The 16,894-nt window shown below is 38.0% G+C and overlaps 1 protein-coding gene across 1 annotated transcript; it reads right to left on the reverse strand.

The window, feature by feature from the left end:
• Positions 1 to 4,098: 4,098 nt before the first annotated feature.
• Positions 4,099 to 6,948, reverse strand: LOC149258610 (uncharacterized). Its single transcript, XM_089415568.1, has one exon. The coding sequence runs from the start codon at positions 6,770 to 6,772 to the stop codon at positions 4,733 to 4,735; it is 2,040 nt and encodes a 679-aa protein (XP_089271694.1). The 5' UTR covers positions 6,773 to 6,948; the 3' UTR covers positions 4,099 to 4,732.
• Positions 6,949 to 16,894: the final 9,946 nt, after the last annotated feature.

Below are 16,894 nucleotides of genomic sequence, written 5' to 3' on the forward strand. Positions count from 1 at the left end.
TCATTTTTACACAAGCTTGAAATGGAGAAAACTGTGCTTGAGAGTGGTTTTCATGCCCCCAGCATAACGACTGGAAGGGCACATGCCCCCCAAAAAATCATTTACAAGATCAGCTGAAAAACTTGACTCAATTAGGGGAGGATTTGTTTCATTTATTAATGAGGTTGACACACTAAAAGAATTATCCTCCTAAGTATTTGTTTCATTTTTTAACGAGGTTGACACAATAAAAGAACTATCCTCAGATGACCTATTTCATTTTTTAACGAGGTTGACACAAGAAAAGAACTATCCTCAAGAGATCCTATTTCATTTTTTAACGAGGTTGACACAGGGAAAGAACTATCCTCATGGAAACCTAACCTTAATCTTTTTCCCTAGAATCTAAGAATCATTGGTTGATGGATCAATAATAAGTTGATGAGAATTATAATATTATTTGACCATACTTCCAAAACCTTAGGAATACGAGGACAATTGATAAGGAAGTGGTCACCCTTACAAAGCTTACAAGGGTATTTTGGCTTACAATGCATTGTAGAAGTTCCCTCAACATTATCAATACTCACGGCCATGGTTGGTTGGTTGACTACTTTCTTATCTTGCTTCTTCTTCTTATTCCCTTTCTTCTTTTTCTTAGTCACTTGGTTACTAGCATCAAGGTATTTACCAAGCAAAGTAGAAGAAAGGGAGGACATGTTGGGGGAAGAAGGTAAAGAGTCAACAGTGGGTTGATGATGTTGAGATGGTGAACTCGGTTGAGGTGAAAAACTCGGTTGAACTGGCACAATTGGAGTATTTGGAATTAAAGAAGTTGAGAACAACTATACAGGTAAACCTATCGTGAATCCGGGAAGTGACAATGTAGCCATATAAGGAGGACCGAAGTTGAGAACAACTATACAGGTAAACCTATCGTGAATCCGGGAAGTGACAATGTAGCCATATAAGGAGGACCGACATTTGGAAAATTAGGGAAAGGATTAGGGTTCCCGTTAAAAGGAAGGTCTTTATCGGTAACTTCTGGCATTGTTTCCATTAGATTCAATCCAAATAAGTTTTATTATTAAAATTAAATAATATTCACAATCCACACCTAAGGTCTTGGAAAAAGTAAAAACAAACAAAGTGACACACGCTAAAATATCTAGGGATTCAAACCATACAAAATCACCTTTCACGGAGATCAATATTTACTAGTTGGTGATGAAATCCAACGTCGCATAGATCAAAGTGAAAAGTTTTATAGATATGAACATTTGGAACCAGTTACCCTGACAACTTGCTTAATGAAACAGTCTGGTGCAAGTAACTTCGCTTATGCCATCTCAAGCAAAGATTACCCTCAAAAAAGTCCAAGTGAGTCTAGTCAACGTCTGTTCCAGGTACAGCAAGACCTTCCCTTTGCCACCACCTTAGGTAGAGCCCTAGGATTATGGTCACTAAGTTTACCAACTACAACAATTTTACCTGGGGGAACAGTCGTAGATCGGACGTACACGCAAGGGCAGAGTAACAAGCTCAATCCCCTTGAAGGCTCCTCCACATGATCAATTGGAGGTTTACTTTCAAGTGACCCCAAGTACCTTTCGGTACCGTTGTAATATGTGAAAATCACTATATCTTAGCAAATGAAGTGGATACAATCACTTCACCATATCCGACATGATCTCGTGCTTAACTGACAAGAGCGATCTCCCTACATCCTAAAAGGAAACTAGAAACAAATAAACAATCAAGTTAATTTCTTCCCTGAATCTATCTTTTCTTATAAGCTAACAATGTGAGAAATGGAAATTCATACCTTATTACAACATTCTTGATGAAAATCCCTCTTTGTGCTTCAGTGCAGCTTCTCCATGCTTGAATCTAGACCTGCACACATGGAAACAACAAAGGATCAAAGGCATATGCAGCATAAATGATTCAATAATTCAAACTAGTGATCAAGGAGACTAGTAACAAACATCATTCCAATGGACAAATATAAATAACATCATTCCAATGGAAAAATATAAATAACATAAACCATCCATGAAATTGATCAATTAATCCATTAAACAATGAAGTGAGAAGAAATGCTTGTTTGTATTAATTTCATAAACATAAAGGAGCTACAAAACCTGTGCCTTGATGTTGTGAAACTCCTCCCATTGATCTCAATCCTCTCCAAGAATGATAAGCTCTCCAACCTGATTACTCCAGCATAAACTTACTCTTAGCAGCCTCTCTCAATTCCCCCACCTATGGCTTGATAAATAGGCCAAAAGGAAGTAGTTTGAGATCCTTAGTCCAAGGATGAGATCCACTAAAAGAGGGATGAGGGCTCCTTGAAGAATGGGAATTAGTTCCCTCAAAAATGAGGTTAGGCTCGAATAAACATGAGTTTGAGGCTAAGTTGCACGAAACGGGGAAACGCGGAAGCGAAACGAAACGGGGAAGCGAAACGAAACGCGACCTCCCCAAATTTTGGAAACGGGGAAACGCGAATATATATAATAATATATATATATATATTAAAAATATTTAAAAATTATTATTATATATATGTGCAATCATAAAGCATGAATGATACATTTACTTACATAAACATTTAAACATTAAGATTAAATTTACATCACATTTACTACCTGGAAACCCTAAAAAAAATTAAAAACAAATTAAAAAAAAAATAAAAAAATTAAAAAACAAGTGTTTTTTTGGGGGAAACGTGGCACAGACAGCCTGGAAACGCGTTTCCGGCCGTACGGCCAAGTTTCCGTTTCGGGAAACGTGGCCGTACGGCCGGAAACGCGTTTCCAGGCCGTACGGTACGCGGAAACGCGTTTCCGTTTCGTTTCCGTACGGAAACGGACCCTGTACCTGCGTTTCCTGCAACTTAGGTTTGAGGCTTTCAGTTGCGAATGATTCGGCCAACAATGCTTCTAGATCTCACTTTTTATTTTTACTTTTTATTGATTGACCTACGCAGTTTTTGTTCAGAAACAGAGCGCAGTTTTGTGCAATTCTGCGCAGTTTTACAATGGAAGAAACTACACGTGTTGTTTATGTTCAGAAAAACCGCGCAGATGCTCAAAAACAAGGTTCTGTACCAAGAGATACAGAAATTCCACTTTATTCAAGGTATACAAGTTGTTGACTTGCAAGGGAGTGTTTCATGACACTTGGATGGATGGTGAGAGATCCAATATTGAGGATTATTTGTCATGGTGACAAAAAGAAGTGTGACAATCTGACATTTTGTACCTCGAGGACACATTGATAGCCATTGCATTTTATGTTTTGAGGTATATCATTAGATTAAATGTTTTTCAGATTTAATAATACAATGATGCAGTTTTGAGAGATTTGTTTCCCATGTATTTTCTGTTAGTGTTTTGAGAAGAATGTGTTTATAGATTTGTCTATTTGAAGATTGCAATTTTAAGGTTACTTAGATTTGTAGATTTGTGTATTCGTGTGTAGGGCTTCTGTTTCAGTTTTAAGGTTACTTAGATTTTACTTATTCTTTGAGTGCATAATGTGCTTACCATGGTTTGAGAAATTTTAACATTTAGTAGAGGCATTTTCAAGGAAAACAAATAACTGTATACACCATCATGCAACAAATATGAATGAAGTGATGGGTAAAGAAAGGAAGCTTATTCATTTTAACAAAGGATTTGTCATTGTGACCATGGTTTGCTAGCCTTGAGAATGACATTTTCTTAACTGATAAACATGGAAATAGCAACAGCTGCACCCACAGTAGTCGGCTGGAGATTGAGATTGCACAACTCCAATCATATTTGAATGCTAGAGATGACAGGAAACCATTTACAAATTCATGGGTGAGAGTTCCTTCCCAAGCCAGTGATTATTTAGCTCCAGTCAATTCTCTGTACATTTCGAAGAAATTATGTGGCATTCTGTACCTGGAGGGTACACTGAGACTCGACAGCCGTCAACAGTTGAAAAGGAAAGAATTAATGAATACAACAATCTGCCATTAACTGTTACACAATCCGAATCACCATGACATGAGGCATGCATCACTTCATGTAAAATTTGTTCTCCGGGGGTTATGAAGCTCTCTATCAGTGAGCTTGCTGCAGGTCCTTCATAAGTTATAATGGCAATTTGCCAATAATAATAAGTTCAGTGAGGAGCTACAACAATTCATCTTCACGCTTGGGAAAGCTTGAAGCTCCTGCCCATAGCACTTGCACAAAGTGGAAAGTTATTTTCCATGTGATTCATTTTACTCCTTAATGTATCTTGCCCTGGCAGACGTGGTCAACAGATCTAATGTAGACCAGTATATCACATAACAAAGCTATTTAAGAGAGCCTTGTCTAAGGGAATTGTTATGGTTTGGGATTTAAACATGACTTGTTATATAAACAGATATTACTGGGATGTTCCATATTTTGTAATCCCTAAATCATCCATACAAGAATCAAAACCCATCCTTGAAATAATAGAAATGGTTTGCATCCCTTAAAATAATTTCTCGAACCATTGTATTCAACATCTGCATCTGCTGAACCAAAAGAAATCACCGGCATCTCACTATTGTACATGAGAATGCACTCCACCGCATCATGCAGCACAGGGTTTATCTTGTGTTATATACTGTCAACATTCTTTATTTGTCATGAAATTCAACCAATGCTGCTGCACATATCTCCACTGTTTTCCACACAAAATAATGTAATTTTACTTCACCACAATCCAACTACAACCTGGTTTCTTATATATGTATTTCATCAATATCTCCTGTAAGAAATACATGTAAACTTTCCTTGACCACAATCCAGCTGCATCCTGGCTTCTTTGTCACTCCCCGGTCTTTCATCAGTTTTCTCACTTTGCCTACATCGTCGAACATGCCTGCAACAGCATAAATATTTGATAATGCTACGTATGGTGCAGGATTATGCGGTTCCAATGCAAAAAGGCATTCTGCTGCATGTTGTCCTAGTTCCACATTGCCATGAATTCTGCAGGCGCTAAGCAATGTGCTCCACATACTACTATTTGGTAGAATTGGCATCTTGGCAATAAAGTCTTTTGCTTCTTCCAAGTGCCCAGCTCGGCCAAGGAGGTCAACCATGCAAGCGTAGTGATCTGCTCTTGGAGTTATGTAATGATGTTGCATCATGTAATCAAAATAGTACTGACCTTCATCAACGAGGCCTGCATGGCTGCATGCAGCCAAAATCCCTACAAAGGTGATGTGGTCTGGTTCCACTCCTGCTTCATGCATTTTCTTGAACATTTGTAGTGCTTCCTTGCCTTTCCCGTGCTGGGCATATCCCACAATCATAGCATTCCATGAGACCACATCATGTTCATGCATTTTCTTGAACGCTTGACATGCGTCATCTATATTGCCACATCTTACATACATGGTAATCAGGGCATTTTTCACGAAGAGATCCTGATCCAATCCACTTTTCAAAATATACTGATGAATTTGTTTCCCCTGTTCCACAACTGCTAGGTTGGCACAGGCACTAAGAACACTTGAAAGAGTTTCCAAGTCTTCCCTCATGCCGACATGTTTCAATGTGACAAAGAGCTTTAGGGACTCCTCAGCATATCCATTCTGTGCATATCCTGCAATCATTGCATTCCATGAAAATACATTCCTTTCAGACATTTTGTCAAATACCTCTCGTGCATCGTCTATTCTCCCATTTTGTGCATATCCTGAAATCATAGCATTCCACGACGCTACATCTCGTTCAGGCATTATATCAAACAGTTCTCGGGCATCATCTGCTCTGCCAATCTGAAAATAACCCGCAATCATTGATGTCCAGGAGATCACATTCCGTTCAGGCATTTTACCAAATAGTTCTGCCGCCTCCTCAATTTGGCCACTGTTGACATATCCTGCGATCATTGCATTCCAACAGGTCACATTCTGCTCAGGCATTTCATCGAGCACTTGGCGTGCATCTTTTATCTTACCATGCTGCGCATATGTAGTAATCATGGCACTACTCGCTATGGCATTAGGTTCAGGAATTCGGTTAAATAGCAAGGCAGCCTCCTCCAATTTTCCACACTGTGCATATCCCGATATCATCGCATTCCACGATACAACATTTCTCTTAGGCATCCTGTCAAACAATGCACGTGCTTGTTCTATTTCTCCATTCTGGGCATATCCTGCAATCATCGCATTCCACGACACCGTATTTTTATAGGGAATTCTGTCAAATAATTCGCGTGCATCTTCCATCTTTCCATTCTGTGCATATCCAGTGATCATGGCATTCCACGATACCACATTTCGTTCAGGCATTATGTCAAACAATTGGCGTGCACTCTCTATTCTTCCATTCTGCGCATACCCAGCAATCATTCCCGTCCAGGAAACCACAGTTCTCTCGGGCATTGTATCAAACAGGTTTCGCGCATCCTCTACTCTCCCATTCTGGCAATACCCAGATATCATCGAGTTCCATGAGATCACAGTTCGTTGAGGCATTTTGTCAAACAGTTCGCGCGCTTCTTCTATTTTACCATCCTTGGCGTATCTTGTAATCTTCATATTCCATGAAATTACATCATTTCCATAGCGTCTGGAGAAATTTTTGTCCTCTGATGGGTTTCTATTATTGATTTGCATTTTTCGATTTATTGGGTTCGAATCACTGAAATTTCGCAATCTGTTATTTGGAGCATGATTCCACTGTAACCACCGCTGAAACCCGAGAGTGCGTGCCCTCAATTTGAAACAGTAAACACCATAATAATACAAGATAAAATTCGATCTCATTCCCACCCGAGATTTCTATGTCAAATCTCTTGGTTTTCACGATTTATTCTTAATCAAATATGTAGCCTAATATGAGCTCTGAGTTTTTGTACCAAAATCATTTTATTACATAAAGATTATTACGTGCAAATTTGCATTTGCATTGGCCATAGTTAAGAATTCCTCCTCACTGTATATAAAGAAGAACTAGGTTAATATAGTTAAGTTCATAACTTCATATAGCCGTTATATGAATCAAGGGTTTTTATATTGATATCTATTTAAGTTGGTGTTATAAAGAAGAAAAGGTTAATATAGTTAAGTTCATATAGCCGTTATATGAATCAAGAGTTTTTATATTGATATCTATTTAAGTTTTTTAAGTTGGTGTTATAAATTGTGGTTTTATCTTGTTTTGATTATGAAGCATATTAAATGGTTGGTTTGAAACACTTCGACAACAAAAATTCTATATAATTTTTATTTTCTATATAATTTTTATCGATTTTATTCTCCGATATAATTTTTACTAATTTTTTTTCTTAATTTAATATGATCATATAAATTTGAATTCAGAAAAGAAATAAATAATAATAATAATAATATAGATTAATAAATTAATAGCTCCACCTGACCTCGACCCTACATCCATGTTCTCTCACACTTCCAACCTTTCGGATATTCCCTGGCAGGCCCAAATTCATGTTACCTCCCCACCCTCTTCCTGTTATCTATTCTCAGACAGAGATATTAGAGAGGCCATTTGGGTGATGAACAGCAGCAAAGCAGCCGATGAGGAAGGCTACCAAGCAGAGTTCTTTAAGCACGGTTTCTGTGCTTTGGTTAGCTACTTGGCTAATCTCTTCAACCATGTAGTCCGTGAAGGTTTTCCACCGACATGGGCACACCACATCATCCATCCGATCCACAAATCAAGTTCCAGCTCAAATCCCAATAACTACAGAATGATCATGGTGGGTCACACGTTCTCGAAGTTGTATGCTACTGTTCTACATAGGAAGCTCTCCTGTGACCTTGAGCAGAGACAACTCAAAGCTAGGGGACAGGAAGGTTTTCAATCGGATCATCAGGCCATTGACCACATCTTCACCCTTCGCGTCGTGATTGAGGAGGCACGACACCGCACTTCGAAAGTCTATTGTTGTTTCGTAGATTTTCGAAAAGCTTTGACTCTGTTCCGAAGGAGGTCTTGCTCCAAAGACTCAAAGATATTGGCATCTCTGCAACCCTATTAACCGTTATTATGCACCTATATGAGTTTGTTCTTGGTTGTCTTCACGCAGCCCATGGGATGTCTGATTTCATTCAAAGCACTATTGGGGTTAACAGGGTTGTCCATTGTCCCCTACCCTGTTTGGGATCTATATTGATGAGTTGGAAGCATTACTACATGAGCATATCCAGGACATTGATCGTTGCCTTCTTCACCAGGTTCTGATATCTATTCTACTCTTTACTGGCGACGTGGTCCTCCTCTCCTCATCCCCAGAAGGATTACAGAGGCAGTTGGATGCCTTAGCTTTGTTTTGTGACCATCGATAGTTGACGGTCAACCTGGGTAAAACCAAGGTTATGATCTTCAATGGGGTGAAGAAAACCTCAGACCTTCACTTTTTATTCAGAGGGGAGGAGATTAAGATCACCAGCACGTATACTTACTTGGGGGTGCAATTCTTGGGTCCCTCCTTCAGTTTGAGACCAATGCTTCAGCCTCGGATCAACAAAGGATATGGATCTTAGCCCTTTTCGAGAGACAGTGCTTTCGACATCACTTCCAGGATATCTCGTCCAAGATGAGCCTCATGGACACCCTGATTCGTCCCACTATTTTATATGGCTCAAATATTTAGGGACCATCTTTACTTGAGTCAGACTGGGCTTCAGCTGAGAGAGTCCAAATTCTTCTTCTCCGCTGCATCATTAGGTGCAAACTGACAATGCCGCAGTACATCATCCTTGCAGAGTTTGGAGCTCAGCGCTTTCGGCTTGAGACGGTCTTCAGATTGGTTTCATTCTTGCATCGTGCCCAGGGCTTGGCAGACTCGATAAAGAGTTGGGACCATTATCCTTACTTGGCATATTGCTCTTCTGAGACTATTGCCTGTTCTACTCCCTCGGGCCGAGCCAGATATTGGTTTACAGGAGTTTCAAACCCCTTAGAGTAAGTGGGAATTAAGTTGGATCATCTCCCTCCTTTCTGATATTCCTTAGATGCTCATGGTCACCTTTTACCTACTAGACAAGAGCTAAACAAGATCATCAGGGAGGACATCTATAGGCAGTTCGTTCAGGTCAGATGGGTCAATCCTCCAGGAGGGTTGCGCCCAAAGATGGCCTTCTACGCTGAGCACTTGTTGGAGTTGAGAGATGGGCTCATTGTTCGACCCCAATATATGTTTCACCACTGGATGCATGCTCTTCACATTCCTCTAGGCCAATTCAGAGTGGGTTCTGTTATGAAACCAGCACACAAAAAGGTAGAAAAGATAGATCAATGCCTTAGAAATGAGCCTCTTCGAGGGGGAAACTTCCTTTAAATTACACAAATGAATAATTCTTCGATGATACAAATGAGTCTAAGGGGTCATAATATAATTAGAGCCGACATAACAATAATAATGTAAGCGGGCACAATAATAACAATAGTGGGCTTCTATGGGGCACAATAATAACAATATGGGGACTACATGGGCACAACAATATAATAAGGGGGTTATACTAATAACAATAGTAGTATAGGAACCTAACATGCCCCTCTCCTTCAAAAAGTGTTGTCCTCAACGCTTGAGTAGTTCTTGATGATTCTATATAAATTCTTGTCCTCCCATGTGGAATCTTCAGCGGGTAAGTTCTTCCACTTGATGAGATACTTTGAAATTGATCTATTTCGTAGCTGTCGATTTCTCGGTTCTGTGACTGCTTCAAGTTCCAATATGATTTTTCTTTCCTTGTCAAGTTCTCGCAATACTGTTTGAATTGGGATCTTCTACAACTTTTGAATGAGTTCCCACTCCTTTGGGCATATGGATATCTGTAAGGCCTGATGTTTGGAGGACCACTTCCTGGAATCAAATGAATAGCATTATCATGATCACGAATAGGTGGGAGATCTTTGGGAGTCTCAAATACCTTGGAATGATTGTCCAAAACATTTTGGAGATCTGGAGAAATACATGATTTCGATGTGGGATCCTTTAGTGAACATAATTGTGCAATTATGCCCCGTTGTTCTTTATTTAGAAGCTTTGTCATGCTGTTAGAGTTGATTATCTTTCCCGCTTTCCCTTCGACGCCCCTCAATTCAACTTTCTTTCCTTCCCAAAAAAAATTCAAGAAAAGTTCTTCAAAATTAAAAGCTATCATACCCAAATATTTTAGCCATTGGACTCCTAGTAAAACATCAGCACCACCCATTGGAATTGAAAGCATTGGGCTATTCAATACATATTCTTCCATGGATAGCTTGATATTATGGCACTTTCCAAAGCAATTTATGATTCCTCCACTTGCAACCATCACATGACAATCTGGTGCTGGCTATAGGAAGCAATTCAATTCCTTAGCTATCTTACAATGAATAAAATTATGGGTATTGCCCGAATCAATCAACATTATTACCTTTTTCTTCTTGATATATCCTTCTATCTTGATAGTTTGCGGAGTGGTAATTTCTTCCAATGCATTACAAGATATGGTCGGATTTATTTCTTGATGCTCAACGTGATCTTTCACTTCTTGAACATTTTTCTTCTTGATATGTCCTTCTATATTGATAGTTTGAGGAGTGGTAATTCCAGCCAATGCATTACAAGATATGGTCGGATTCATTTCTTCTTTCTCGATGTGATCTTTCACTTCTTGAACCTTTTTCTTCTTGATATGTCCTTCTATCTTGAGAGTTTGAGGAGTGATAATTCTTTCCAGTGCTTTACAAGATATGGTTGGATTCATTTCTTCATTCTCTGGGGTGGGTTCCTTGTGTATATCCTCTTCTTTTGATGTTTCTTGATCCTTTTCTTCGTCCTCTTCATAATCTATGTAAAATAATTTCTTCTCAACACACTTATGACCTTTAGTGTATTTGCTATCACAATTGTCACAAAGCCCTTTTTCTCCTTTTTCTTCCAATTGTTGTGGTGTAAACCTTGTAGGTTATGGAAGGCTAGGAGAAAAAACACTTCCATAATTATAGTTGTGAGTGGTAGGATTCCTTGTTTCCATAATTTCACTTTCAATTTTTCTTGCCAACCTTAATGCCTTCTCCAATGAATCAGGTTCCCAAAGACGAACCTCATGTTGAATGTTATCCTTTAAAGTCCCTATGAAGACATCAACCATTTTCTTTTCTGGAATATCATTTACCCTTATATTCAATGTTTGGAAGTCCGCAATGTGCTCTGTCATTGAACCCTTTTGTTTAAGATTTATCAATTGGCTAAAGAAGGTGTTTCTCTTTGTATCCTCATAATGTGATATCATTTCCTCCGTGAAAATTGACCCTATGACAAGTGGTTTACGAGAACAAATCCCTTTATACCATAAAAATTGATTCGGTTCTAAATAATTAGATGCAATATGTACCTTTTGTAACAGTGGTACACCATCTAGATCAAAATATTTCTCCATCTGTAGTATCCAATTTAACGGATCCTTGCCATCAAACTTCCTCATCTCGCTTTTTCTTGATTCTAGGAGCTTGATCTTGAAACGATTGTAACTATGTACTTTCGGATCTTTAAGTTCTGAAATTTCGGTCTGTAATAACCCTCTGAGTCCTCTTTCTAACTCCGCAAGTCTTATCGCAATTGGATTCCTTAAGAAAGATTTATTCCCAATCTCCCGCCATGACCTAATTATAGACTAGTTCAGTAGAGTAAAATTGTACGACGTGCCACGTGTCACTGTTTCAACCTTAGATTCTGAAAATTATACCTAAACAAAACACAGTCTGTCCTCTTTCTGTAACTTCTGACGAAATTTCAATCTGATGCTTAGAGAGAAAGTTATGACGATTTTCCCAAGGTGACCTGTTTGGAATGTAATTCAAGGGTTTGCAAAAACCCTAACTTCCTCAGATTATATCTTTAAAAATATAGCGAGACAGGATCTAAAATTCAGAGCCGAGGTTTAGACCAATTTCTTCTCAAAGGAATATTTTTTTTAGCTTCTGAAACTTCTTAGTGAAAGAGTTATAGCGAAAATTCCACGATGACTTGTTTTAGATGAAATTCTGAAGCTTGCAAAAACCCTAACTTCCTCAGATCATATCTCTAAAAATATAGTGAGACAAAATCTGAAATTTGGACCCGAGGTTCAGCATGATTTAGTTTTAAATGGGTTTTTTTTAAGCTTCTGAAACGTCGCAGAAAAAATTTATAGCGAAAATTCCATGATGACCTGTTTGGAGCAGCGAAACCCTAGAATCCAAAGCTCTGATACTAAATGTTATGAAACCAGCTCACAAAAAGATAGATCAACACCTTAGAAATAAGTCTCTTTGAGGGGGCAACCTCCTTTAAATTACACAAATGAACAATTCTTCGATGATACAAATGACAAGACCTCCTTTCTATATATAGGAGTATAAGGGGTCATAATATAATTAGCGCTGACATAACAATAATAATGTAAGGGCACAATAATAACAATAGTGGGCTTCTATGGAGCACAATAATAACAATATGGGGACTACATGGGCACAACAATATAATAATTGGGTTGTACTAATAACAATAAGGGGTTACACTATTAGTATAGGGACCTAACAGGTTCTCATAGACTTCAGGTAGAGACAGACCACCAGCTGGATAGACTAGACAGACTCTGGTAGGTATGTCATTTACAAGAAGTGGAGACTGAGGTGCACTTCATCCTTGGATGCCCTGTCTACTATGAGATCAGAGGAAGGTTTTATTTCTTGTTCAGAGATTCTCGAACCCTTGCCAACTTTTTCAGGTACCCCGATCAGAGATGTTTGGCCCTATATATGCAGGAGGCTCTTAGGTTCCGAGCGCATATTCTTTAGCCTCCCATCAGACCAGACCACACACAGAGGATCACAACATTTTTCAGGGTACTACCTTCAGACAAGGGCACTAAGAGATCGATTGATACCAGTACGTATCTAAACTCCAGATCAGTGAGGATCCATGGGACCTCACCCTGCCACATGAGATCTCAACAGCAGTTTCGTCTCAGATCTGTTCCTGGGAGACATACTAGGTCCTCCAACATTCAGCAGCGTGTGAACCCCCCCCAGGATACGATTTAGTGGACAGTCTACACTTGTCATCAGCGCTTCATCGGGCCAACAGACTTTGTTGAGTTTCTTCAGTGTTATTCATTCAGCCTCAGATGTTAGGAGAGATGGGTCTGATCCTCAGACCTATTAGCTCCTAGATCTTCTCTGCTAGGGCCAGATGTTGATTTACTTCATCCATTGTATATCTTATAGGAGATCGTTTGGTTCTCCCACTTTGTGTATACATCAGTGTACTCAACAGTCCCTTTGACCTACTTTGTGGTCATTAGTTGGAAATAAATATAATTATCTTATCTGATTTTATCTTATGGCAAAAGAATTACCAATAACAATCATTGATCACTATCCTTACTGATTATTTAAGGATGAAAAGAACATCGAAAACATTTACTTATAAAATTGAAACAAAAAAATTATAATATCTTGTTATATTAGAATGACAATAACAATACTGGTAAAGAAGATAAAAGTAGAGTGACAATAACAATGCTCGTAAAGAAAATAAAAGTTATTACGAAATAAAGTAAAGATTAAGACACACGAATCCATCAAGTAGTTATTATTCATGGCAAAATGTGTTATTTTATTAAATATGTTAATTTATTTCAATATATATTTTTTTATTTTAAAAAGTTATTTATTTATATGGAATTATTATTTAGGTTATAACAAAATAACTCAAAAAAATATGTTGTTTTTATATTTAAAAGTTCCCTTAACGGATCTACATTTCAAATAGAGGTTAAAATATTTTTCCTTCACACATACTTTTACATCTATTTATAAAGATGATATTTTTATCATTATATTAGCTAGCATAATGTTTTACATCTATTTATAAAGATGATATTTTAATCATTATATTGGTTAGCATAATGACTATTATATTGATTAGCATAATGTGTTGGTATTTTAAAATTTTAGGGAATATTTTCTTAGGTGGTTATTATAGCATTATCCAACACTTTTGTAGACCTCATGTTCTTTTATGGCCTTGGGCAGTCCCTTTCCCATACAGACTTGATCTTATATTAGAAAATAATATTTCAAAATCCATGCGTGACTCTGCTCACACTAAATTGCGTACATACATAGGTCCTAAAACATTGCACCCGCGTATACCTTTTAAAACATGAAAAAATAAAATAAAATGTTATTTTTGGGTGGGATTTACGGGTTTTACTGGGAGCCCACCTACAAGAGCCTGTGGCCTAACTGAAATAACCAATTTTAGGTGGTATATATACACCCCTTGGGTAGGCCTAATTACAACAAGAGAAAGGATATCGACATTAAACCCATTTTTCTCCCATATCAACTCTGTTTTCTCGTGCCTCCTGCATTCTCAGTCTCTAGGAAACCCTAGTTTCCTTTGCAAAGATGCTCATCATCCTTATATAGCATCTTCTTGCGCTTGTTAGAGAGGTTGTCTTCGTGGCTCGAGCTGGGTGGATTCGGAGGAAGGCTTCTTCAATGCCATTGGCCTAGATCAGGTTGTACCTTTCCTGTACCTATTGTTGTTAATCAATAAAGAAGCTCATGTCTTGTTCCTCATATGTTATTGTCTCATGAATAACATTGAATTATCTATTATGTATATGCTTATCTAAATTGACTTGCAAGTCTACTCGTTTTGGAGGAAGCAGAGGGTTTGGACCCTACAGGAACATAATCAAACGTAGGACCTTTGGGTATGTCTCCAAATCCAATTTTGATAATTCATATGTTTGGCATGCTTGTATGAGTGCTCTTTGTTGGTTATCTTGTTCTACTCTGTTGAGGCTTTCAACCCTTTCCTTAGGGAACCTTTCTTGCCAACAGTGGTGTTGTTTTTTCCATGAAAATCAAAGCTTAGCATTTGAAACATTGTTGTAAGAATTTCTTGGTTATGTATTTTTTTCGTAAATGTTTTAGTGTGTTTTTTCTATGAACTCTTGTTAAGTGTAGCAAAATGTTTTTGTGAAAAACACTATTTGCTCTCTAAATATGGCCTAATTCTGAAAACTTTGTTCATCATAATCCATGAGACATTATTTGAGTTCACACAAGGCATAATATATTTGAGTTCACACAAAGCATAATATATATTTCACTATAAACTTGATTATGTTTTTATGTTTCAAATCACATTCCACATGAGATTGCTTCTCAATCTAGATGGGCCATACAAATCTCATATTGATATGAGGCATCAAAAGGGTTGTTTTTTTGCTTTATCATCCAATGATGATGATATGATGTTAGAGTGTAAGGTCAAATTATTCTTTCGGAATTTTTCTTTCAAATTAATTAATTAATTAATTTTGTTGGACACCTAATCCTCTAAGGGTTGGTGTGGAAGTTGAATGGTCTAAGGAAGTCCAAGAGACCTTGGAATACGAAACCAAAGGTCATACGAATGTACTATAAATGTATATCATTTGTTAATAATAGATACTCTCTCATGCTTATCATTCATCTTCTGTCTCTGCCATGTATGTGTTTAACATGGTACCAGAGTTGCAGGCGTATTCCTGCCCTGCTTAAATTTGAGCCACTAGTTTTTGTGGTCTTTCTTTACCTATCAATTCTGCTGCATTTCTGGTCATCTTGCTACCCTGCCTATTATATTGTTGCGTGACTCTAACATTATATCCATCATTTTTACGCTATTAATGTTGCACTTTTGAATGTCATCTTAGCTAAACTCAAGCTGAATTCTCTGCTCCTCTCTGATTGATAACATCGTTGAATAGTTTTTGGGGATTTGCAGAGTGATTTGGTGGTTGCTACCGAAGAAGTTCTCATAACGCCTCTGTTATAACGTATAATCTGCCATACCATATAACGCCTTCTTTATAACATATTGCTTGACCATTGGATTTCCCAGGATGCGCACCAACATTCAAGCAACTTCTCTGAAATAAATATTTTCCTTGCCACACGCCTATCGCTCTGACCTCTCAGCATGAATCTTGTTGAGTTCTTTACCACGCCTGTCAAATCTACCTCTAAATTGGTCAGATGTGCCACTCTGAGCAGTCCAACATTTACTTAGTTTTGTCGATTCTCTGCCTCATATGTCAAAAATGTTTCATATTCTCTTTGTGCGCTTTTTGCAACGGATTCCATTCCAGGTGCAGATGTTGTGAGAGTTTTTTGATTTCTAGTCGAGGAGGGATCCAAATGGATCAGATATGTCCGCACCTCTAAATGACAAAAGCGCCTGCACGTCCTTTCTGTCGTGAAGTGCGTCCATGGGTGATGTGAATCCAGTTTCCTCTAGGAAAATAGTATCCAGCGACATTGTAGTTGCGATGATAAAATACCAAACAATTTGCAGGATCACCATCATTAAAGACACACCAGCTTTATCCATTTCTCTCTTTTTCTGACTGCAAGCTCTATAATGCGTCGCTTCTAAGTTTCCTTCTACGATCAGTATGTGTAAGGGATATATATATATATAGAAATAAGAGGTCTCAAGCCATTGAAGGTGGATGCACAACAAGTTGAAAAGTATAAATCGCTAAGATAGAATGGCTACTGGAAGAAGATAGAATGGTCGTTGCAAGAAGATCCTTCCACTGCTAAAATATTAATAAATGATCCTCTAGCTGCTGATTCGAACATTGGACGAGTCTCCATATCTTTTTGATGATTTATAGACTGAGCTTTTCCCATTTATCCTCCGTGATTTAACATTGGTTGATGCAACTTTATATTTTGTGCTTGTTGTAAATAGATGGAATTGGTTTGAGGCATTTCTACGAAGTTTGGCAGGTTGTTTGCAGTTTCTTTGGAGAGATTTAAAGTGAGCATGTCTCTGTACGATAGTCAAAGGAATTTAAAACATTTTGAATGTCCATGTCCGCAATCTC

This window comes from Pinus tabuliformis, chromosome 6, assembly GCF_031772625.1.
Source record: "Pinus tabuliformis cultivar Carrire ecotype Pingquan chromosome 6, CPIR1, whole genome shotgun sequence".
Taxonomy (NCBI): domain Eukaryota; kingdom Viridiplantae; phylum Streptophyta; class Pinopsida; order Pinales; family Pinaceae; genus Pinus; species Pinus tabuliformis.